Source organism: Crinia signifera, chromosome 19 (assembly GCF_055691185.1).
Source record: "Crinia signifera chromosome 19, ASM5569118v1, whole genome shotgun sequence".
Classification (NCBI taxonomy): domain Eukaryota; kingdom Metazoa; phylum Chordata; class Amphibia; order Anura; family Myobatrachidae; genus Crinia; species Crinia signifera.
Genome location: NC_139226.1, coordinates 22,351,372 through 22,376,947, shown reverse-complemented (window position 1 = coordinate 22,376,947; position 25,576 = coordinate 22,351,372). Strand labels below are relative to the sequence as shown.

The 25,576-nt window shown below is 43.6% G+C and overlaps 1 protein-coding gene across 1 annotated transcript; it reads left to right on the top strand.

Annotated features, from left to right (window-relative positions):
• The first annotated feature begins 7,008 nt into the window (after positions 1-7,008).
• On the top strand, positions 7,009-23,504 carry LOC146041747 (C3a anaphylatoxin chemotactic receptor-like). The gene is made up of 2 exons (XM_083161653.1): positions 7,009-7,103; positions 22,357-23,504. Exons 1-2 carry the CDS (start codon positions 7,018-7,020, stop codon positions 23,225-23,227), a joined length of 957 nt encoding a protein of 318 aa, XP_083017779.1. The 5' UTR covers positions 7,009-7,017; the 3' UTR covers positions 23,228-23,504.
• Positions 23,505-25,576: the final 2,072 nt, after the last annotated feature.

Below are 25,576 nucleotides of genomic sequence, written 5' to 3'. Positions count from 1 at the left end.
ATCTAGCATCACTCAGATTGCTCATCTCCTCTCATCTCCCCATGTGTAGGGGATCTAGCATCACTCAGATTGCTCATCTCCACTCATCTTCCTGTGTGTAGGGGATCTAGCATCACTCAGATTGCTCATCTTCCCTCATCTCCCCATGTGTAGGGGATCTAGCATCACTCAGATTGCTCATCTCCACTCATCTCCCCGTGTGGAGGGGATCTAGCATCACTCAGATTGCTCATCTTCACTCATCTCCCCGTGTGTAGGGGATCTAGCATCTCTCAGATTGCTCATCTTCCCTCATATCCCCATGTGTAGGGGATCTAGCATTACTCAGAACGCTCATCTCCACTCATCTCCCCGTGTGTAGGGGATCTAGCATCACTCAGATTGCTCATCTCCACTCATCTCCCCGTGTGTAGGGGATCTAGCATCACTCAGATTGCTCATCTTCCCTCATCTCCCCGTGTGTAGGGGATCTAGCATCACTCAGATTGCTCATCTCCACTCATCTCCCCGTGTGTAGGGGATCTAGCATCACTCAGATTGCTCATCTCCACTCATCTCCCCGTGTGTGGGCCCAGGTCTAGGGGATCTAGCATCACTCAGATTGCTCATCTCCTCTCATCTCCCCGTGTGTAGGGGATCTAGCATCACTCAGATTGCTCATCTTCCCTCATCTCCCCATGTGTAGGGGATCTAGCATCACTCAGATTGCTCATCTCCACTCATCTCCCCGTGTGTAGGGGATCTAGCATCACTCAGATTGCTGATCTCCACTCATCTCCCCGTGTGTAGGGGATCTAGCATCACTTAGATTGCTCATCTCCACTCATCTCCCCGTGTGTAGGGGATCTAGCATCACTCAGATTGCTCATCTTCCCTCATCTCCCCATGTGTAGGGGATCTAGCATCACTCAGAACGCTCATCTCCACTCATCTCCCCGTGTGTAGGGGATCTAGCATCACTCATATTGCTCATCTCCCCGTGTGTGGGCCCGTGTGTAGGGGATCTAGCATCACTCAGATTGCTCATCTCCCCTCATCTCCCCGTGTGTAGGGGATCTAGCATCACTCAGAACGCTCATCTCCACTCATCTCCCCGTGTGTAGGGGATCTAGCATCACTCATATTGCTCATCTCCCCGTGTGTGGGCCCGTGTGTAGGGGATCTAGCATCACTCAGATTGCTCATCTCCCCTCATCTCCCCGTGTGTAGGGGATCTAGCATCACTCAGAACGCTCATCACCCCTCATCTCCCCGTGTGTAGGGGATCTAGCATCACTCAGATTGCTCATCTTCCCTCATCTCCCCGTGTGTGGGCCGCTTTAGGTCCGCAAGTTCATTCACTGTCTGCTGCTATCTGTCCAGATACAAATCTACAGATATAATATGTAAGAACAACAGTAGCTGTTTCTTTGATAGATAATAATTCCCATGGTTGGAACCGTCATTTAAATCTTAGAACCGAATCTCCCGTCTGTACCACACAATTATGATCACTGAAGTTTTGGAGAAAACAGAGCTATGAAAGTTACAAGGATTGTGAGGAGATAGAGAGGTAAGAACATTAGTACGGGTTATACAGGTGGGTCCTAATATATACTGTAGGTGGCCTCATCTATAGTCAGGAGAAAGGTCAGCAGCAGGGAGCTCTCACTCAGCTGGACGCACCCTGTGATACATGAGGTACTATTATGCCAGGGTTGCCGACTTTTAAATGCTCCTCTCCGGGAGAAGCCCGGAGAGGAGACTTTCCTTACCCGATCGGGGGGCGGGGCTTGACTGTGACGTCATAAAGCCCCGCCCCCATTACGGGAAATATGAGAAATAACTGATCTCCATGGAGGGGGCGGTGCTAAAATGACACGATTGTGCCATTTTAGCTCCGCCCCCTCCTCTGAGACCCGCGGATTGCGGCATTTACATGCCGCGATTCGGGGGGCTCAGGGGGGTCCCCCAGATTCCGGGAGGGTTGCCCACCCTTCCGGGGGGCCGGGAGGGGGACCCAATTTTTGGGAGATTCCCGGGAATTCCGGGAGGGTCGGCAACCCTGTATTATGCTTCTGTTTTCATGCATGGAAATTACTAGCTGTTTGTGTAGCTGTAGTTCATTAATAGCATGGCGTATTCAAATGGTGAGACTCTGGGGGGGGGGGGGGGGGGGGGGGTTTCCAAATCTTTTAAGACAAGCAACCTATGGTGTTATCTGTAACAACCAATCAGGTTGTGTTCATTATTTCTATATTGCATTCACAATCTAAGTTACTAGGATCACTGGTCTGTTTTAGAAGCTTTAATAAATTAGGATACGGTCACAAGCATTAGATCGACACCAGTAGGCCGACATGCATGAAGTTCGACATGACTGAAGGTCGACATGTATGAAGGTCGATATACTGTAACTGAAGGCTGACATAGGTTAGGTTGACAGGGTCATTATGTCAACACAAGCATTAGGTTGACATGGGGAAGGGGCATGCGAGGAGACATGGTGCTACGTTTCAGTGTCCATGTCGACTGTGTTGAAATTTGGGACAAAAAAAGGTGAAAAACCCCATGTCGACCTTTTGACTGTCGACCTTCCCCATGTCAACTTAATGCTTGTGTAAACCGAATAACCTGTCGACCTAAACCACGTCGACATTCAGTCATGTCGACCTTCGTGCAACCTAGTGATGTCGACATAATGCTTTTTGACATATACCGTCTATCCAATTATCCCATTCCAATAAATCAACCACCGGGTGTCAATTCAGTGTTCTACAGTACATTGGTAAAGTTACTGTGGGGCAAATTTGCTAAGATGGGAGTTCTATATCACATGGGATGTTGCTATGGCAACCAATCAGATACCATCTAATATCTTCTAGAAGGTGCTAAATAAATAGGAAGTAGAATCTGACTGGTTGCCCATAGCAACATCTCATCTTAGTAAATTTCCCCCTGTGTGTTACATTCCCACAACAGCAGAGACTGAGGGGTAAATATACAGAGGCTTCTAAAAATAAAGAGGTGATGTTGCCCATAGCAACAATCAGATTATGTCTATAATTTCTCTATTACATCCTAGAAAATGATTGACAGAATCTGATTGGTTGCTAAGGGCAACATCACCCCTTTTTCTTAATAGAAGCGTTAGTAAATGTAACCCTGAATATGTATATGTATACAGCTACAGTAGGTCCTGGATAAGGTGTAAAGGCATAGCTCCCAACATGGCCCGTTCCAGGAGGGACAAGATGCTCTGTCTCTGGACTTTCATGCCAGTAGCAGTTGCAGATGTGGGGCTATAGCACAGTCCAAAATTCAGATAGGGGAGCACCACCAACTGACACCCCAACCACCACAATCCAGGACTCACTGACAGGTGTGGGTCCCCTATTTGAATTGTGGACAGTGGTGCAGTCCCACCTCTGCAACTGCCACAGGCAGAAAGACCAGGAGCAGAGCATTTTGTCCCTCCTGGAATGGGTCATGTTGGCAGCTATGGTAAAGGTGCTAAATAAAAATAGAAGTAGAATTTAATTGGTTGCTATGGGCAACATCCCTTCTGCAATAGAATTTCCATCGTATTAAATGTATTCCTACATCAGATACAAAATGCAAAAAAAAAATTCTGCATTTGCAGCCTCTGCAGTGCAATATGTTCTGTTTAGGTGCAAGGGTGCACCTATTGGAATTATTGGGCAGGGGGTAAATGTATTAACCCTCTGAGTGCCAACATTGCTGTGAGCGATCCTCAAAATATCCGCTAAAAATGCCAGCGTCACTCACAGCAACTGTTCTTATAAATTAATACAAATCAGGGCACGTCTAGTAGTAAAAGGAAGTAACAGATACCAGGGTATCTAAAAAGGGCCGGCTGTATAAGACCGCTTCGTCAAGCTGCAACAAAAACAAGGGATGTCACTCCCTTACACATTAAAAGAAAACACAAAAGGAAGTTGCGCTAAACATATACTCAGGTGTGCAATTAATTTAAAAATAATGACATTTATTTCATATAGACATTTTTAAAAAATATGATTATGACTTAAAAAGACATGTATATTACAGTATGTGTTTATGTAAAATAATAAACAGAAAAAATTCAAAAAAAAAGAAAAAACGGTTGCTGCATTCATTTGTGCACATATTAGTGTTGTAGTCACCTTACATTAAGGTGTGTCCGAATCCTATTTTGGGCCCAAAAGGATATTTAGAATCCTGTGGTGGGTGTGTGTTGGGAGTATTTGGTAGCCCTCCAACATACTTCTTTCCAACCAAATGGTGAGGATGGCGTTTCCTCCACAAGATGGGGCTTGAGACTGGTGGATCTTGGTACAGGCAAGTTAGAGAGGTGGCGTTCCTCCACAAAGTTTGTAGGTGCCTTTCAAGCGATCCTGCAGTCAGGGGCTGTGTGCTTAGAGTTGTTTGTAGCACCACTCGTTCTCCCAACACTACTCATTCTCCCAACACATGCGGACACACTTTGGATGGGGTGTGAGGTAGCAGCAATCCAAGTGTACCGATGACCAACGCGTTTCGCTGCTCCTGCAGCTTTTTCAAGGACAAAAACTTTGCCTGAATTTGCCTGAAGGAGTGAACCAGAATAAGGCCCTTAGTAACAAAGATTTTTGTACACCCACTGGCGAGTAAGCACAACATATGTGTGAATTCACACTTACACAGTAAATACAAACAAGGTTCATAAGCTGATGTTTCTTCTAATCTAAAGAGAAACTCAAACAAAAAAGAACACCATAGTGCAGCATCATCTAAAATTTGGGTACATTTATTGTTCATCCATTCACTCACATTTGAGTAGTTTAAATGCGCATATCAAAATGGCTAAGCTTCTGAGGAAGGGCACCATTTGCCCGAAAGCGCGGTAAAGCAAAGTGATTACCATCGAACGGATCCTGTTCTGAGGCTGTCCAGAATCGATGTATTCCTGTTAGACGTCCGCTGGTCGGTTATTCGGAGGGAGGTGATATTCAGCACAGTACACGGATCCTTTTACCCTGAGGGGTTCAATGCTTGTTTTTACCAATCTCATGTGAGTGTATCTATTAAATGCTATTTCCTTTTATAAAGGATTATTGCACTATATGCTTTTTTATCAAGTCCCTAGGAAAATAATTGGGGAGAGCTTGTTGGTAGAAAAGAGAAAGTCCATTTATGATATGCACATTTAAACTACTCAAATGTGAGTGAATGGATGAACAATAAATTTACCCAGTTTTTAGATGATACTGCGGGATGCAGTCAAAATCCCGACGGTCAAAATACCGACAACCATTGACCGACGGTCAATATCCCGACAAGGTCAAAATCCCGACATTTAAAATCCCGACATGGTCAAAATCCCGACATGGTCAAAATCCCGACAAGGTTAAAATCCCGACAAGGTCAAAATACGGACATACTGTATAGAATATAGACAGGTGAAAAAATCAACATGACTTTGGGTCGACAGGTCGCGAGGTCGGCATTGGTTTTTTCACTGTCTTTTGACCCGACGTGCCGATGGGCGGTATTTCATGCCCTACCATCCACAAGGGCGTGGTGGGAGAATAAAGGAGTGTGCCCGAAGCATCGCGAGTGAAGCCATCGATGCCAGGGGCTGCTGTTGACTTCCAACTGTGTCCATGTCAACATTCGGGTAAAAAAACAGTGAAAAAACCCATGTCGACCTTGTGACCTGCCGACCGAAAGTCATGTTTACTTTTTCACCTGTCTACATTCTATATGTCGGTATTTTGTCATTGTCGGGATTTTAAATGTCGGTATTTTGTCCTTGTCGGGATTTTAAATGTCGGTATTTTGACCTTGTCAGTATTTTGACCATGTCGGGATTTTGACCATGTCAGGATTTTAAATGTCGTTATTTTGACCATGTCGGTATTTTGACCATGTTGGGATTTTGACCGTCGGTCAATATCTGTTGGTATTTTGACCATCGGGATTTTGACCGTCGGTATTTTATGCCGAATAAATTTCTCATTAGATTAGAAGAAACATCAGCTTATGAACCTTGTTTATATTTACTGTGTAAGTGTGAATACATATATGTTGTGCTTACTCGCCAGTGGGTGTACAAAAATCTGGCTGTGGCATTACTCTGCTGGCTGGTTTGGCCTGGGGCTGGTTCTTAAAATACGGGGGACCCCTAGTCATTTTGTCCCCCGTATTTTGGGAACCAGCCCCGGACCTGGAGCCTGGGGCTGGTTGTTAAAAATCGGGGAACCCCTATTTGTCGGGTTCCCTGATTTTTAATTACCGGCCCCGGCTCCTTCAGCCTGGTGCTGGTTACAGCTGTGGGGGGTACCCCACGCTGTTTTTTTTTTTTTTTTAATTTTATTTTTCTATTTTTTTTACACCTTGCAGCCTGCACGGATCTGACTGATCCGTGCAGACTGCCTGTACGAATTCATATTAGCGGCCGTATATATGGCCAGCTAATACAAATTCCTACGACATTGGTGGGTTACAAAGCAGTCGTATACGACTGCTTTGTACATTCCCCTCCGAAACACGACTTTGCATACGACTGAAACAGTCGTTTGCAGTCGTAGGGGAAATGCCAATACGAAAAACTAGGTTTTTCATATTGGTAAATTTCCCCCGATGTGTCAGTAGTTGCCAGGTTCTTAAAAGACCAGTTGTTAGTGTAGGACTTGCAGTGAAATGGGGTCCCTTGGCGATGGGCTGCAGGCTCAAATGCATTGATCAATTCATAAACTAAAACCCTATTATTCATTTGATTATTTCTATATTAAACAAAGTGAGTTAGTTTATTATGGTGAGTGTTGAGCCCCTGTAAAAGTATATATTAGAGCACCACTGCACCCCAACCTGGGAATGGTAAATATTGTTTTCATCCCATTCGTAGGAATGGCGAGTGCGGTGGTATCCTATATACATATATATATATATATATATATATATATATATATATATATATATATGATATTTACACTGATCCTTTTAGATTTATTAATTTGATTATATTATAATTGTGTTTACAGTGGAAGAGGCATCATGAGGACCCCTATGGATAATATGACAATAAATCATTCTTCGGAGAATAGGACCTTATACAAAATGACAATGGATTATTCCTACACGTATGTGTTACAGTTTGTTACCTAATTGCTTGTACAGAATCAGTATCTCATTTTTTGTAGTGCTCCTGTTCAGATGGCTGCTGTTGGATACAGTAAAGGCAAATTAAGCATACAGGTGTAATGCCGCTCATTCAGTACTGGGGCTTGTCAGACCACCCCCACTGGCGAATCGGTGCACCATCTGACTGGGACGTGTGAGCATCCCAGTTTCCTGTCGGCGGGGCACGTGAACCCTGCCCATCTCCACTTTCGGTAGGCAACTGGTTGAGGACTTGTATGTGAGGGGACCTTTGACAGATGGTCCCATTTGGATAGGTCTCTTCATAGCCAGTAATAACCAAATAAAAGTTTGGAAACCAATTGTAAAACAGAACTAACATCATATAGCCACATGATGGCAGTAGATAACTGATTATGAACCCACACCAAGTGAATATCAGTATTATTAATTATTCATGCTAAACCCAATAGGACATTTTCAGATAAACACTTGTGTAATTTTAACACACTATTCTACTCTTCTTCACACACTACTTATATCCTCCTACTCTACTACCTCTCCTCTTGATCCTATACCTGCACATGTCATTAAAACGCTCTCTCATGTGCTTGTCCCAACCTTAACTAAAATCTGTAACCTCTCTCTCTTGCTACTGGCACTTTTCATTCTCTGCTCAAACATACAGTGATTACTCCCATTCTGAAAAAAACACAATTCTGACCCTAACTCTCTCTCTAACTACCGTCCTATCTTTCAGCTCCCATGCCTCTCCAAGCAACTAAAGAGACTTATCTACTCTTGCCTCACACACTTTCTTAACTATCACACCTTGTTTCACAGCTTCAGTCTGGCTTTCGTTCCCAGCACTCCACTGAGACAGCACTGACGAAAGTGGTGAATGATCTGCTAACTGCCAAGTCTAAAGACCATTACTCACTATGTATTCTTCTAGATCTTTCTGCTGTGTTTGACACTGTTGATCATACTCTTCTCATACAAACACTGCACTCCTTAGGTATTAATAATACAGCCCTTTCCTGATTCACATCTTACCTATCTGATCGATCTTTCAGTGTTTGCGTCTCTGACTCTACCTCCTCTTCACTATCCTCTGTCAGATGGAGTTCTGCAAGGCTCAGTCGTATGGCCTCTGCTTTTCTCAATCTATACCTCATCTCTTGGAAAACGCATCAGCTCTTTTGGATTTCAGTATAATTTATTTGCGGATGATACTCAAATCAATCTATCAACCCCAGAGTTATCACCAGTGGTTTTGGCCCGAGTCTCCGAATGCTGCTCTGCCATCTCATCTTGGATGTATTCTCGCCACCTCAAACTCAATATTTCCAAAACTGAATTACTTATATTCCTACCAGCCACGAACAGTTACCATCCTCAGATCTCCATCACTGTTGACAACTCGACAATCAACCCTACCCCACAAGCTTGTTGCCTATGTGTCATCCTTGACACTGAACTGTCTTTTGTTCCCCACATTCAATCTGTCTCAAAATCTTGTTACATGCATCTTAAAAAACATATCCAAAATACGACCCTATCTCGCACAAGACATTACTTAATCTCTTATCCATGCACTCATTATATCCCGCATTGATTATTGCAATAGTCTCCTAACTGGTCTTCCCAAGAACAGACTCTCACCACTGCAATCCATTCAAAATGCTGCTGCGAGGCTGATCTTCCTAGCAAGACGCTCATTGTCTGCTGATCCGCTCTGCCAGTCCCTCCATTGGTTACCTGTGTATTACCGTATTCAATATAAAACACTTATACTCTCATATAAAGCTATTAACCATACTGCACCAGCTTATATATAAAACTCTTATCACAAAATATCTCCCATCTCGACCACTCCGCTCTACACAAGATCTGCATCTCTCTTCTGCACGGATCACTAGCTCCCATTCACTATTACAGGACTTTCATCGGGCTGCTCCCATCCTATGGAATGCCCTTCCACGCACAATAAGACTCTCCACTAGCCTCCAAACTTTCAAGTGTTCCCTGAAATCTAACCTCTTCAGGCAAGCCTATCATATTTAGGTATCACCCACATAACCCTCTGAGGCACTTATGTATTATATAACTTCCCTTCTGGACCTACAAGCTATGTTATTACTGGTGCCTGTCCTGGTGTTTCCCTCCTATATCCCTAGAGATTGTAAGCTTGCAGCAGGGCCCTCTTACCTCCAAGTCTGTCTGTTGTTACCCAGTTTGTTTTATCTCTGTTTACAATTGTAAAGCGCAACGGAATCTTGGGAGGCAATGCCCCAAAAATGTTTAGAGGTGGAGGCTAATCGCAGGAGGCTATGCCCCCCCCCCCCCAGCAGCACACACCTTCAGCATGTACTGTGCCGACAACAGGCAGTAGAGGTGTATGCTGCTGCCCGGGATGTCTTCGTCCCCTTACACATACCTTCCAACTCACAAAGGGACAGAGGAGGGACAGATGGATGCGCGCCTCAGGCGCGATGAAGATTTTGGGGGTGTGGCCTAATTAAAGGGGCATGGCCTACACTCGCAGTTCTCCAACGAGGCCATGCCCCTGTTTTGACGCTACAGGGGCATGCCCCCAGCCCCCTGGCTGCGGGAATAGATGCTATGCACATGCTCAGCAGCTGACAGGGGGACTCCCAACAGCCCCCCCCCCTCGCCGCGGGACACTGACGGACGCAGGAGGGATGTGGGAATGTCCCCGAAAACCGGGACATTCCCGCGGTAATCGGGACTGTTATGAGGTATGCCTTACATATATCTGAGTGGGCATTGTATTGGGAAATTCCTTATGATCTGCAAGGCTGGTATAACGATTCTCTTCATAAACATATTGAGCAGTGTCTATTTCATGACTTTCATCAGCATTGACCGATAAAGAATATGCATAGCTATTTGTGTAAAGCTGAGAACAAAATCTGCTCATTTAATCCTCGCAGTGCGATCACATCTGTTCGATGGATCCACCTGGACTCGCGTTGAAGGAATTGTAGTCCCCAATTCCCTCCTGTATAAGAGGCCAATACAAAATCAATCATGCGATAATGCAAACTAGTTAGTGGATGTTTACACTCCTAGAAATGTCAGGCGAAGGCTTGGTCACTTTTACCCTAGGACAGAGCTTGACGGATGGCATTGTCATCCACTCTTTAAATTTACTCTCAGTTTTGCCTATATACTAATTTATTACGATTAAAGAAAATAGAAATAGACTTTTGTATGCATGCACTCTCTTTGAGTGACTAGTATAAAATTAAAACGATCCCATGTGGATTTCGTTTATGCAATTGTCCTACTATTGGCCGATTTGATGCCCTGTTTTGTAAATTTGGCTTGACCGTTTAAAAAACCAAATGGCTGTGCATAAACGAGTTGATCCACCTAAAAAAGGAAAAACTATTAAAGGTGCAGGGCAACTATGATTGCTATACAGTATACCACTGGCTATCTGGTGATCCCTCTGAGGGTGGCAAATGTCCTTTCTTTAGGAGAGATAAACCTTATCAGAAAAAAAAGGTTTCAATCTGATTCCTCCCAAGATGTGTTCAGCTCCAATAGTGAAACTGACAGAACCCAACTCGATGAGACCCCTTTAGGGTTCACCACCAGACGTGGCAGAGGAGGTCCTTCCACCAGCACAAAAGGAATTTTACCCGCAGAGGGTACCAAACCAAAGGCAGAGGATGCCCAAGACGTCCGCCAGCCAACAAGAAATATAAATTTTCAATTTATCATCCGAATGCCTCAGAGTGAAATCAAATTACTCAGCCACGGTCTGCCATTCGTAAGGAAGTATGCAGCACACATGATACTTTGAGACATAATACCAATTAAATTATTCATCCCGCAGACAAAGGCAGGGCAATCGTTCTTCAAGACATACAGGACTTACATGTTGAAGTGATGCGGCATCTCTCAGCTGTTAACACCTATCGCGAGCTTTCACGTAATCCCATCAATGAAATCAAGCAACAACTGATTGCAAATTTACAAAGAGGACTTGATATGAATTTGAGGTACTTATGTATTAGCAGGGCGCCCATTACGTAGTTTGCGTAGTGGTGTATTGAGAATACCAATACACCACTATGCTGGCTACGTGTAAGGGTCCGGAGACCACCTTGCCTGCCCTACCTCCGTTGCTTTGAGCTGGGGTTGGCAGACGTGTGCGGAACTAGGCTTTGCCAATAATAGCCGCGTCCGAAGGAGCCGGTTAGTCCAGCTCCAACCCCGATGCCACCTGGTCTTTGAGAGAGACAACACACCCACCAAGGCCAGAGGAGAGCAAGAGGACAGCTACCTAAGCCCACACAAGGCAAGGGGCCCCGGACTCCCAAAGGGTATCTGGATGGTTTGCACGTAACAGTGCGTAATGGTGTATCTATATATATATAAACAATGGCAACAATGCTCAAAAGATGTTATTTAACAGAATCAGTACACTATGGCAACAATGCTCAGAAGATGATATATGATAAAGACAAATAGCAACAATGCTCAGAAGATTATATATGATAAAGACAAATGGCAACAATGCTCAGAAGATGATATAAGATAAAGACAAATAGCAACAATGCTCAGAAGATGATATATGATAAAGACAAATGGCAACAATGCTCAGAAGATTATATACTGTATGATAAAGACAAAATAGGAGGTATTTGCAGGGTGAGCCCTGACTTATCTGGGGAATGACCAGGGCAGCCGAGAGGAATGCCGGGCCCTGGTAAAATTTTGGGGGTGTGGCCTAAGGGTGTGTGGTGTGGGCACCTCCCACACTTAGGCCACACCCCCAAAATGTTTAGAGGTGGGTAAAAGAAAACTCTAAAAACTGTAATCTCAGACGCAGCACACACCTACAGCATGTGCTGTGCTGACAGCAGGCTCAGCATGACCTCTCACGCTGTCAGTGAGACACTCATGCTGAGCCTGCTGTCAGAACAGCACATGCTGTAGAAGTGTGTGCTACTGGTGATACCCGGGAGGGACGGAGGGGGAAGGGAGGGGTCGAACCAGGGCCCCTGCGGGGCCCCTTCAGCAAGCCTGGGCCCGGGTAATTAGTACCTGCTCCCCCCCCCTCTCTCGGCTCCCCTGGGAATGACAGCCACAGACAGGGACCTCCAAAACTTCCAAGGACTCCGGGATCCAGCAGCAGAGGATGCCCACGGAAGCCAGGAACAGTTGCAGCAAGGGACCGACAGGACAGGAGAGTCTTTTAGCAGATACCAGGACCAGGAACACGACGAGCTCTAGCAGGGCAAGACGCTATAACCGGCGTCAGATAGAGCCCTGAGCCGGCTTTTATTTGAAAACGCCGCCTCTTCAGGCGGAAGTGACGCCTGATGCCGCATCCCTCTGCTGCTGTGTGCGCGGCGGAGGTTTGGGGCATTGCTAGGCAACGACCCGATGCTTCTGTCCCCACCAGCCCGAGTCTCGCCGGAATATGGCCGCCGTCCTGACGCCTGCAGCGCAGCAGCTGACAGGTGAGTCAGGGAGCGGCGCTGCCGGTTCCTAACACTACGTAAACGACGTAACTTACGCAAACTAAGTAATTTACGTAAACTACGTCATTTACGTAGTTGGAGCTGTTCTAATACATAATGGGTGATATCCCCACTATCCACGTCATACCCCCAGTCTCCACGTGGGCGTGGAGTTAATTTTATAAAGTGTGGCCTTTTGAATGAAAGTGTTCCCAAATTTTGTTTTGTGTATTTATAATTATTATTACATGTTATTTATAAGGTGCCACAAGTGGTACTCCGCGCCGTACATACTGTAAAGCACACATTAAAACAAGCCAGGGTACACAGAACTAAACATAAACATAACTGAGGAACAGAAACAGAGCACAGGCAACAATTAGCAGCACAATTCTTAGTACACAATACAGCTGAGATGTAGGTCCGGAGGAGGAGGAGTGAAGTACTCCCGTCACCGGCCGGGTCCCAGCATCGGTCCAATAGTGCTGACATACTCAATTGCAATGCCTTATTATCAACATTTCCATCACATTCGCTGGAGTGCCTTGGCGATTGGGGTGCCGAGGCTTGGCTAGATGTACATGGCTCCATCTGTATATATCACCATAATTACTAACTCAATGGCTGCTCCTTCTGGAGGGGAGGAATGGGGAGGAGGAAGTGGGGCATGGATGTGAATGCATCATTGTAGTGCAGTAAACCTACCTGTTTTTCTGATGAGGGGAGTTCCCCCTGATGTTCGGGAGCCTCCTAGCAGTTCTGGAGGAGGAAATAAGAATGTATATAACATATTTAATGGATTAAAGGAGAGTCTAGGTAATTCTGTAGTTGTGGGATCATCCTTTAATATTTACTAACAGCACTTTCTAAAATACATCAAAATATAAACCTGCATCATTGTTTATTCTGGTATATACTAGAGATGTGCGGGCTCGGATTTCCCAGATCCGAGCCCGCACGAACTTCATCAATCCGAGCGGTGCTCAGAGCTTCCAATCTGACTCGGATCCGGGCGTGCGAGCAAAACGTCATTGCCCGGCGCCAGATTCTCGTGAAATCCAGAACTCTATATAAAGAACGAGCATCCGGCGCCATTTCTCACTCGTGATTTGAGCTGGTTAGGAGTTCTGTGTGCGGATTTTAGTTAGTTAGGTTAGGCTTAAGAAGAGCTGTGTTTTATTTTTTTTTGCTGGGGCGACTGCCAATGCCTAGTACCACTGTCTGCTCTCTAGTGGTGTGACTGTGCTGCAATGGCAAGGGCTGGCTGCCAGGCACCAGCCCATCACTTCAATCATGGGAGAGATGATCAGTGCGCTACTAACTTCAGCTGGTACTAGGACTTGTCAGGTCCTCAGAGTGTAGAAAAAATGGAAGAAATGTGTACCAGCGCTGGCTGAAAAGGGGTTGAAACAAAAATTGTGGAACGGTATCCTGTACAAAATATGGTTTATTAAAAGTAGAATTAAAAAGCTGTATTAGCGTATGGAAGTTATACTTCATAAAGGGGGGTTACAATAATGTAAAATGTATAAATATACATGTGGACATTCAATTCACAGCACAATTTCGATAATAGGAATAAAGCATGTAATTTGCATATTACCACACAGACATCTTAGGATGTAGTCCCATCATAGCAGATGACCAGGTGGCCAATGGCGATCCCAACAACAGAGTCCAGATGTTGAATTAGGTGTCTCTGGTGGAAAAGATGGTATAACCTGGAGGATAGGAGGATTTCCGTGTCTGCCTCGGATAATGAGTCCGGATGGGGTGGTGCAAATGCACAGAGAGATGTCTTGATTGTGTGGATATATTAGGGCTGTGGCGATGTGCTGGAGATGAAATCGTCCACTTGGTAAAAGGCTCAACGCGTTTCCCTGGTCTAAAACACCCAGCTTCTTCAGGAGCAGGATATAACTGAGTCCTTATGCTGGGCTGTATAAATACCCCAGTAGTAATTGATAGAGTGATTACAGCTGTACAATTGTGAGAGTCAATATAGGATACCGTTCATAATATTAATAAAATGATGTCTTACTAGAAGGCAGAGCTGGCTTATTCTTTAATATATAAATCAAAACATATAAAATTATGTATAGAAAACATTTTAGATCTGTATGGTGTCACAGTGTGCGTGTCATGTGACCTATCACATGACATGCGCGTCATACCCGGAAGTAGAGGTGTGTGTCTTGTTACGATTTAGTTAGTTAAACATCTAGCACCTGTAAATGCATATTGCTTCCCCATAGTCTTATCCCCCATCTGACGCGATCTGCATCGATGTTATTGCAATGGAGCGGGGGCTTGATCAGCGGTGCATACAGATATACATAGTTGTTCATTCTGTCAATGGCCGGTCACGTGCGTGCATCCGGCCAATCAGGGCTTGCCACGTGGCATGTGAGATCACAGGTCACGTGGTTGTAGTCAAGTAGTTCGCGTCTCATTCGTTAGGGAAGTTCTTGTTTGAACCAATGAATGTGGTTCTTTACTGAGTAGTATTTCAGCACGTGGAGATTGTTTTTGAACAGTGTTGCTAGGAAACCACGTTCAGTCACATGTGTGTCAACAACCAATCACAGGTGGATCATATGGAATACATGTTGGATAACGAAAAATAATGAAAATAATACTTAGGGACAATGTCTTATCGTAGTGGAGACCAGATATTAGTTATTAAACAGAATAGAAACAAGATATTTTGTTGATCCTCCATTCTAGTTAGTTCTTTCAAATGGAGCATGATTTATTTTGCAGGGATGTGATTAATCCCATATAGCTAATGGTATAATGATTATCATAGATGTTAGATAAATGTCATAATGACTGTGGGGTGCGTGTCACATAGTCATAAACCGCCACTATCCCAGTCCAATCGTCATGGTGCGCAAAGGCTGGGGTAGTGTGGGAGGTCTCGGCTAAAGGGACATACACTCCAACATAAAAGAAGCAGAAAGTACATTTTTATTTATTTTTATGTTTTTTATTTATATTATTTATAACATAGTAATCGCAGAGATAATTAACAGTGAGAAGGGAGGGAAGATGGGAGGAACCAGATTTATTATACTGATTATATTGAGACTATGGGTTATGTATATGGACAAGGGGTTACATATATTGATATTAATATCATTGGATTATTGAGTTTAGCTCCATGCTTTCATTCAACCCATCTGGGTGCATGGAGTTGAATTTTAGCATCCAATACACTTCTCGTTTACATAGTTTATTAAATCTGTCGCCCCCTCTTTGTGTTCTTTCAATTGTTTCGAGGCCCACTATTGTTAGGGAGGAGGGGTCATGATTATGGTTTTTGGAGAAGTGTCGGGAGACACTATGTAAATTGTTTTTATTGATAATATTGCGTCTGTGCTCCATAAATCGGACGTGGAGGGGCCTAATCGTACGTCCGATGTATGGAAGATTGCACCCACATTGAAGTAAATAAATGATGTAATTAGAATTACAGTTCATGAATGATTTTAGGTTATATTGTTCATCTGTATTGGGTAAGTTAATTGTATTAACCCTTCTGGAAATGTGTTGGCACATCGTGCATCGACCCTTGCCGCATTTAAAGAAACCGTTTGGTTTTTTTGTTAACCAGCTGGTTCCATCTATATCTATTGTAGTTTTTTGTGATATGTTGAGATGGCTAGGTGCCAATAGTGACTTGAGCGATCTGTTTTTCCTATAAACCACCCTGGGATTTTTTGGAAGAATTTCACTGAGAATTTTATCCTGTTGTAATATCCTGTAGTTTTGAGATATTATTTTCTTAATTTTAAGGGCTTGGTTGTTAAATTTACAGACAAAAGTAATATCTTCAGTCTCCTTAGATTGTTGTGTTTTAGGGACTCTCTTAACGAGGAGCTCTTGTCTGTTCATTTTTTGAACTTCCTCGAGAGATGTATTAATCAGTGTGTTGGGATAGCCCCTATCTCTAAATGATTGTTTGAGGTCGTCAGCCTGTCGTTGAAAGATTTGGCCACAGGTACAGTTGCGTTTGAGACGCATAAATTGGCTCTTTGGAATATTTCTTTTCCAAGGTAAATGGTGGGCACTGGTATAATGAAAATACGAATTGGTATTAACTGGCTTGATGTAATTTTGGGATACTATATGATCATTACTGGATTGGAGAGTCAGATCCAGAAAATTAATTGTGTGGGTGTCGTAGGTGTGAGTAAAGGTTAAATTAAACAAATTATTGTTAATGTGAGTGACAAATTGTGAAGCAGAGTGAAGGTCCCCATCCCAAACAATTAAAAGACCATCAATGTAACGGCCATAGAAGACCAGTCTGTCACCCCAGCCGCCACCCCACACATGGGTGTCCTCGACCTCCCCCATGTATAGGTTGGCGTGGCTGGGTGCAAACCTGGTCCCCATGGCCGTCCCATTCACCTGAAGATAATATTGATCCGAAAAGAGAAAATAATTATGAGTGAGTATAAATTTGATAGAGTCAATTATGAACAGCCTATGTTTGCAACTGAGGTCAACATCGGCCTGTGATAGTCTCCTTTCTATCACTTTTCACCCTAGGTCGTGCGGTATGTTGGTATATAGTGCACTGACATCTAGGGTCATAAAGGCATATGTTGGTTTCCAGACGATATTTTGGATTTTGTTTAGGAGGTCTGTTGTATCTCTGATGTATGACCTCAGTTGCATAACATATGGCTGTAAAAAGTGATCAACATAAAAAGATAGATTAGAAGTGAGAGAATTGATACCAGAGATAATGGGACGTCCAGGAGGTGCAGTGAGTGACTTATGGATTTTAGGAAGGAAATAGAAAGTGGGGGTAGTGGGAAATTTAGAAAACAGAAATGTGTATTCTTCTCTGGAAATGACTCCCAAGCCCGGATCCGAGCGGTGCTCAGAGCTTCCCATCTGACTTGGATCCGGGCGTGCGAGCAAAACGTCATTGCCCGGCGCCAGATTCTCGTGAAATCCAGAACTCTATATAAAGAACGAGCATCCGGCGCCATTTCTCACTCGTGATTTGAGCTGGTTAGGAGTAGGATATTCTGTGTGCGGATTTTAGTTAGTTAGGTTAGGCTTAAGAAGAGCTGTGTTTTATTTTTTTTTGCTGGGGCGACTGCCAGTGCCTAGTGCCACTGTCTGCTCTCTAGTGGTGTGACTGTGCTGCAATGGCAAGGGCTGGCTGCCAGGCACCAGCCCCTCACTTCAATCATATATGCTTATGTTTGAAGTGTGCACTTGTTGTAAAACGTGTATATCATTTAACCACTTGTATACCAGTCTGCTTGTGCATCTGCTGTAATAATACCCCCCTGCTGGTGTATTTTTTACAGCATTGGCTTATACATCAGGATCAGACATGTGTATATGACTGCAGTGTGCAGCACTGTTAAACTTATTAACCACTTCTATACCAGTCTGCTACTTGTGCATCTGCTGTATAATTAATAATACCCCCCTGCTGGTGTATTTTTTTTTACAGCCTTATACTGTATCAGCCATTGTGCATAAGACTGCAGTGTGCAGTGGTTAATCTTAACCACTTGTATACCAGTCTGCTTGTGCATCTGCTGTATAATTAATAATACTGGTGTATACAGCCTTACATAACTAGTACATATTCTCTGCTGGTGCATCTACTCACTGTACTACTGAGTCTGACATAAATAAAAATATTGATAAATTTACAGTCTACTGGTGCATCTTGTAATTTAAGTAATATCTCTGGTGGTTCATATTAATAATACTGCCTTATATATAATATCTCTTTGGTGGTGCGTAATTGACTACCGTATATTTTTCTGGTGGTGCATAATTGACTACCGTATATCTTTCTGGTGGTGCATAATTATAAATTGACTACCGTATAATTTGTGGTGGTGTGAATTGACTACCATTTATCTTTCTGGCGGTGCGTAATTATAAATTGACTACCGTATAATTTTTTGGTGGTGCGTAATTGACTACCGTATATTTTTCTGGTGGTGCGTAATTATAAATTGACTACCGTATAATTTTTTTGTGGTGCGTAATTTACTATCGTATATCTTTCTGTTGGGGCGTAATTATAAATTGACTACCGTATAACTGTTTGGTGGTGCATAATTGACTACTGTATATTTTTTTGGTGGTGCTAATTGACTACCGTATATCTTTCTGGTGGTGAATAAATATAAATTGACTACCGTATATATTTTTTTGGTGGTGTGTAATAGACTACCGTATATTTTTCTGGTGGTGCATAATTATAAATTGACTACCGTATAATTGTTTGGTGGTGCGTAATTGACTACCATATATTTCTTGGTGGTGCATAATTGACTACCGTATATCTTTCTGGTGGTGCGTAATTATAAATTGACTATCGTATAACTTTTTGGTGGTGCGTAATTGACTACCGTATATTTTTTTGGTGGTGCATAATTGACTACCATATATATTTCTGGTGGTGCATAATTATAACTTGACTACCGTATAATTTTTTGGTGGTGCGTAATTGACTACCGTATATTTTTTTGGTGGTGCGTAATTGACTACCGTATATCTTTTTGGTGGTGCGTAATTAGAAATAGCCTACCGTATATTTTTGGTGGTGCGTAATTGAATACTGTATATCTTTCTGGTGGGGCCTAATTGATTGAGTACCATATAATCGTACATAAAATAAATACCCCTCTATTGGTGCAGCTACTGCCATATATACTTGCACTCCAGTGGTGTTGTCCTGTGGTGTAATATTATATTGCACAAAAATAATAAACTCCACAAAAATAATGGAGATGCAAAATATGGATAATCAATTAGGGAAAGATGAAGGGCCGCTTCCTCTTACTTCTGAATGTGCTGCAAATGCAAGTAGTACTGATGACATAGACGATGAGATGCCATCAACGTCGTCTTCCAAGGGCAATGTCTAGTGTGAAAGTACGGGGCACGTAAAATCCCAAAAGCCAAAGTTGAGTAAAAGGATAAAATAAATTCAAATCATTGGAGGAGAAACGTAAAATTGGCAATATGCTATTTACAACATAAAGTGGCAAGGAACGCTTAAGGCCCTGGCCTGTATTTATGACTGGTGATTCAGCTACACATGACCATGCAAGCCCTCCTACTCCCCCCTCATTAAAAACACAGCAAACATCTCTGCCTACTAAAGAAGACAGTTGTTGTCCATGGGATGAAATTATCAATTATTCAATGAAGACCAGGAATTGCCTCCAGAGATTATAACGGGACGTGTGATTGTGGAGTACAGCGGGGATGAAGTGATAATCTGTGAAGATGAGGAAGTACACACTGAAGGTGGCGAGGAAGCAGAGGAGGAGGAGGATGACGAGTGATGCTGACATCTTGTCGCTGTAGAGCCAGTTTATACAGGGAGATATTATGAATTGTTTTTTTTTTGTGTGGGGGCCCAAACAAACCAATCATTTCAGCCACAGTTTTGTAGGCCCTGTTGCTGAAATGTTTGGTTTGTTAAAGTATGCATGTTTTATTTTTGCAACATAAGTGCATCACCATTCATTAATCCTACTGCTTAGAGTCATTCATATGTGAGACTTGTCATTTAAACGCATACAACTGTTTGCTTTATTGACAGTGATAAGTGAACTTGTCTTTAAATGCATAAAACTGTTTGCATTCCACTAATGAGAGTAATTGATTGCTGCAACAATCACCCGCTGCTCCTCGGCTGGTCGCCGACTGTGCTCAGATAGGGTGTTACAGGTGTCTCCGGGAAGCCATTCTGCAGTGTAGTTAATGTAGGCACTGTACCTTAATCACAGATCATTGATACATGACTGTGTAACAGACACTGAATGCAGATGGTATTCCCTATATTATTCCAGGAGTCCGCCACTGCCGATCTCAGCCTGCATTATTCCGGGAGTATGCCACTGCCGCTCTCACCCTGCATTATTCCGGGAGTCCACCATTGCCGCTCTCACCCTGCATTATTCCGGGAGTCCGCCACTGCCGCTCTCAACCTGCATTATTCTGGCAGTCCTCCACTGCCACTCTCACCCAGCATTATTCTGGGAGGCTGCCACTGCCGCTCTCAGCCCGCATTATTCTGGGAATCCATCGATGCTGCTCTCACCCTGCATCACACAACCAGACGCCATCGGAAGATAGCCTGTGACAGGAGCGTTTCTGCCACTGCCTGCAGAATTCTGCCGCATCGCCCACTGCTCCTCGGCTGGGTGTGAACAACACAATAAAGCCAGATAGTGGTCTTTTTAGATATTAAACTGATAAAAACAGATACAGTACACAGCACACTCGCAGACCAACTCAAGGCTACACCAATCGCCTACTGATCCTCGGCTGGTGGTAAACACGATCAAGCCATCACCATTTATTAATCCCACTGCCTAGAGTCATTAACTCTAAGGACAAGTTCAGTCGTTAACTGAACTTGTCCTTAAAAGCATACAACTGTTTGCATTCTTGACAGTGGTAATAATAAATTATAATCAATCACAGAGCTGACCAATCCCACTGCTGAGAGTAATTGATTGCTGCACCAATCGCCCACTGCTCCTTGACTGGTGGTAAACAACTCAATCAAGCCAGATAGTGGTCTTATAAGATATTAAACCTATAAAAACTGATACACAGCACAGCACACTCGCAGACCAACTCCAATCACCCACTGAGTCTCGGCTTGTGGTAAACACGATCAAGCCAGATAGGGGTCTTTTTGGGGCCTAGCTTTTCAAACTGCCACCCTGTCTGCCGCTGCAGTGCCATGCCTAGATGAGCCACGTGTTTGTGCCGCACACTTGTGTGGCTTAGCATAGTTATACAGCTACCTCTGAGCAACCTTTTGCCCTAAAAACAATAATGTGAGGTGTTCAGAATAGACTGGAAATGAGTAGAAATGAATGTTATTGAGGTAAATAATAGCGTAAGAGCAAAAAAAGAACCACAATAATTCTCAGATTTTAGCAGTTTTTATGCTTTAAAAAAAAAAAAATTAGAACCCAAAACCTGAACGTAATCAGAACTCAAAACCCAAAACGTGAAAAGTGGCACATCCCTAGTATATACTTACATACTTGTAATTTCTTCTCTCCAGGAGATCCCTGGAGAGGGATGCTTGATGTCACTTTAGGGGGTGGGCTGTACTGTCATATAATCAGGCCCCACCCCCAAGGTGTGAAATCCCATGAGTTGCCAGTCGACAGATAGGGAGTGGTGTTAAATTATGTAATTGCAGTTTTTTGCCCCACCCCCATTGCACTGTCTCTTGGGTTTTACTGGATTTATTTTCATCCTGCCCACTTCAATGTAAAGTGGGCAAGATGCGGATGGATACGGTAGAATCTCCTACCCTTCCAAGGCTGTGAGGGACTACCGGAAAAAAATGTCTGCCTCCCACAGCTTCAAGGAGGGTAGGCAAGCAAGAACTGGGCATGAATAAAGCTGTACTGTGATAGGTAAAATAATATGTGACATGCAAATTATGTAAAATAAACTTATTGTTATGATGCCACCATTAAGCTTTTAATTTCATTGCAATTTACAGTAAACCAGTGGCAGCACCAGAGGAGGGGTTGCACTACAGTATAAAATACAGATAGGGAAGAAACACCAACTGCCAGTGAATCAGGTTGGAAGGGAAGTTGGTGGCAGTTGGTGCGACTCCACTTTTTTTAACTCTGCTAGAGCCCCTCCTTTGGAGCAACCACTGATTTAAACACAGAACACCATTAATAACACCACTGTTTATGGTCTATTTTGCTTTCAGGACACCATCTGCTGTGCAATATGATCTCTCGGACAATCAGACGTTCTCTAATGGGACTGAACCGGATCATTTCCACAATTTCCCCCATATATATGAAATTTTGACAATCCTTTCCTACAGTATCATTTGTGTTTTGGGAACTGTAGGGAACAGTTTGGTTATCTGGATCGCTGGATTCCGGCTAAAGACAGTCAGTGCCGTGTGGTTCCTTAACCTGGCCATAGCTGACCTCATATGTTGTATGTCTATCCCATTTAAATTTGTAAACTCAAACTATATTACTGATTTTCTCATTAATTTCTTATGGTTTATGACCATGTGCGCTAGTGTCTATTTTTTAACCGCCATGAGTATTGATCGCTGTGTCTCTATAATGTGGCCATTTTGGTCGAAATCATACAGAACACGTAAATTAGTTTGCTGTATTTCTGCAATAGTTTGGGTGCTGAGCATCATCCTGAATTCTCCCCATATAATTATAGACTTTGACATATTTTATTACGTTTTGAAAGTGAGCATCGCAAGATTTGTCTTTATGTTTATTGTCCCCTTTTCTGTGATTCTAATGTGTTATTGTCTAATCTGTTTTAAACTTAGAAAAGTGAAGACACCGAGGAGGAAACAGCGTCCCTATAAGATTATCACTGCCGTCATACTCTGTTTCTTCATCTGTACCTTTCCATTTCACATTATACCAATAGTGGCAAGAGGTTATTATTTTATAGATTTCAAAATAGTGAACATTTCTTTGTGGCTGATTTACTTCAACAGCTGCATCAATCCCATCCTCTATGTCTTAATAGGCCAAAACGTTAAAGATATTGTAAAGCAATCACTACCATCCAGACTGGAAAGGGTTTTACATGAATGATATAACTAGACTCACACAGGTATATTATCTAAGGTGAAAAAAATAAAAAGGAAGGGAGCACATTCGGCGCTGAAAACAGATGTGGGATATCAATTCAATAAAAGTCACATTTATTGTTCTTCATGAACAGATTAAAAAATCAAAACTTCACGTAAGAAAAGTTCATAATAAAAAATCCACGGGACAAAACACAAAACAAATACTTAGTCAAATCTCAACAGTGATCCCAATTGCCCTAATGTTCGTGTGATCATGGGTGGTAGAAAATAGAAGACCATGTCCACATGTAGACCTGCTGCCGACGCATTTCAATCCTCTAGGAATCTTTGTCAAGAAGCCTTGACAAAGATCCCTAGACAGACAGGGAGAGAGGGACGTGCACTAAAAAAATCAGGAGCAGAGGTAATATCTACTAAAATTCATCCTTTATGCTCCATGATGTCCCACTGACTTGCAAAGCAGAGGTGGGATAGTGAACAGCCTTGCAGGTGGAGGGAGAACAACCCTGTCACCCAAACCCCCCCCCCCCAACCTACCGCTGTGCACAATTACCTTTATGGACGGTCCGGTGGGCAATGTGGCCGGGAGCGGGGCAGTCGATGTAACCGGGCAGCGGTGCAGGTGATGTAGTCGGGGGGCTTTGCAGAGGTGGCACACTAAGCGCAAAGCACGCGGCAGTGGAGTAGGCAAGGTGGGCGGTGTGGGGGAGCGGCCTGCGCAGCGTGACCTCTGACATCATGAGCCTCACACCAGGTCTAGGACAGGTGGGCAGCATCTGAGCACTCACTCAGACGCTGCCCAGCTGTTCCCGACCCGGTGTGTGGGGCATTAGACTGCAAAATTTAAATTCCGGTGATTTTGGGGACAAATCCCGGGATTCCGCCAATTCCGATCCCAGGATTGGCCATCCTAGTTGCATCTAAGTGTGATAATTGTTGAAGCAAAGCAATCTTGACAATAAAGTTGTTAGGAAGTTTAATTTAGTTTTATAAAACAGTTTATTTGAGTTGTGCATTAAACATTCCAAATTGTTTATTGCTTAATAACCTGTCACTTGCAATGAGACAAAGACTAAAATCATTGTTTGAATTAAAGTGTTCCCAAAAATGTTTTGGGTGTGTTTCCAATTTTGTATTCAATATGTGTGAATTTCACTAAGTGTATAACTTTACCATGCCCAAAAAGTGTTCTTAAGATAGTAAGCAAAATTATATTAGATGTAGGTAGTTTACAAGAAGGAAGTCGCCCTAAAAGAGAAATACTTAACTGCAGTGGAGGCTCCGAACTACTTGTAGGAGGGGGGCTGTCATTACCACCATGTCTGGAGAGGAAACAGCAGGGTCCTGGAACCTGCATGATGGTGCTGTCAGGTGCTAAGACCAGCGCATATGCACAAGCAGTGGCCGTACTGTGTATGCATAAAACACCCGCTTCAATAGACTGCATTGGCTGCAGCCCATAGAAGACAGATTGGGCAGAAGCAAAAGTGGTTTCCTTGAAGCTCATTCTCTGCTTATCGCAGCCTAGACTGGCAGTCGCAGAGTGAGAAATATCTCCCAATGGCACTGCCTGTAGTGTCTGTGACTGACAGGCAGGACTTCCTATAGGAATTCACTGCATGTCACTTGAAGCAGATTTTACCTGGGGAGCTGCTGGTAGAGCTGAGAAAATTGATAAAAGATAAGGAAAATAAAATCCTCTTTACCAACCATGTTCCATTCAATCTAAACAGTGAGTTTGCACTATATCTCTAATGGGCCCTACACATGGAGTGATATTCAGACACTTTTTGAGCGATTTTATATAATTTTACTAAACAGAGTGTGTGTGCTGTCAGTTTGTGTGTGGGCGGGAGGGGGAGGTGCCCCACCGCTCACCCGCTCAGCGCGAGGGATGCAGCCGCTGCCACCACAGGGGGAGAGCTACGGCCATCGAGTAGCTCCACCTGGGGGGGGGGGGGTGTGACCACTCCTGCCGAGTCGCTCTATGAGTGCAGGGGGATTTGAGACAATTCCTGTGTGCCCCTATACACTAGGAAATTATCTTGCAATTTGGGCTATTTTTCTGTGATTGCAGCCATGAATCACAGAAAAAGTGCTCACATTGCAGGTGAATGACAGCAGGTCTGATGAAATGTGCGGTCCTGTGCGTATTGCACTAGAGCCCGCATGTCACACAAGAAATCTCTTGGATTGCTTCTGAGCCGGGCGTGCTTGGCTGGGATTGCATGTGATATATTGCATGTGTTCCTGCTGCCCGGGAAGGTCCCGGACAGCTCAAGGTGGAATCGCTGGCGACTTCTCCCCTTGGAGAGTAGTAGTAGTGGTGGTAGTAGCAGTAGTAGTGGTA

Coding starts and splice junctions, on each gene's coding strand:
- LOC146041747 (XM_083161653.1), top strand. CDS start 7,018: ATGAGGACCCCTATGGATAATATGACAATAAATCATTCTTCGGAGAAT. Junction 7,104..22,356: donor ACAATGGATTATTCCTACAC/GTATGTGTTACA, acceptor TTTTGCTTTCAG/GACACCATCTGCTGTGCAAT.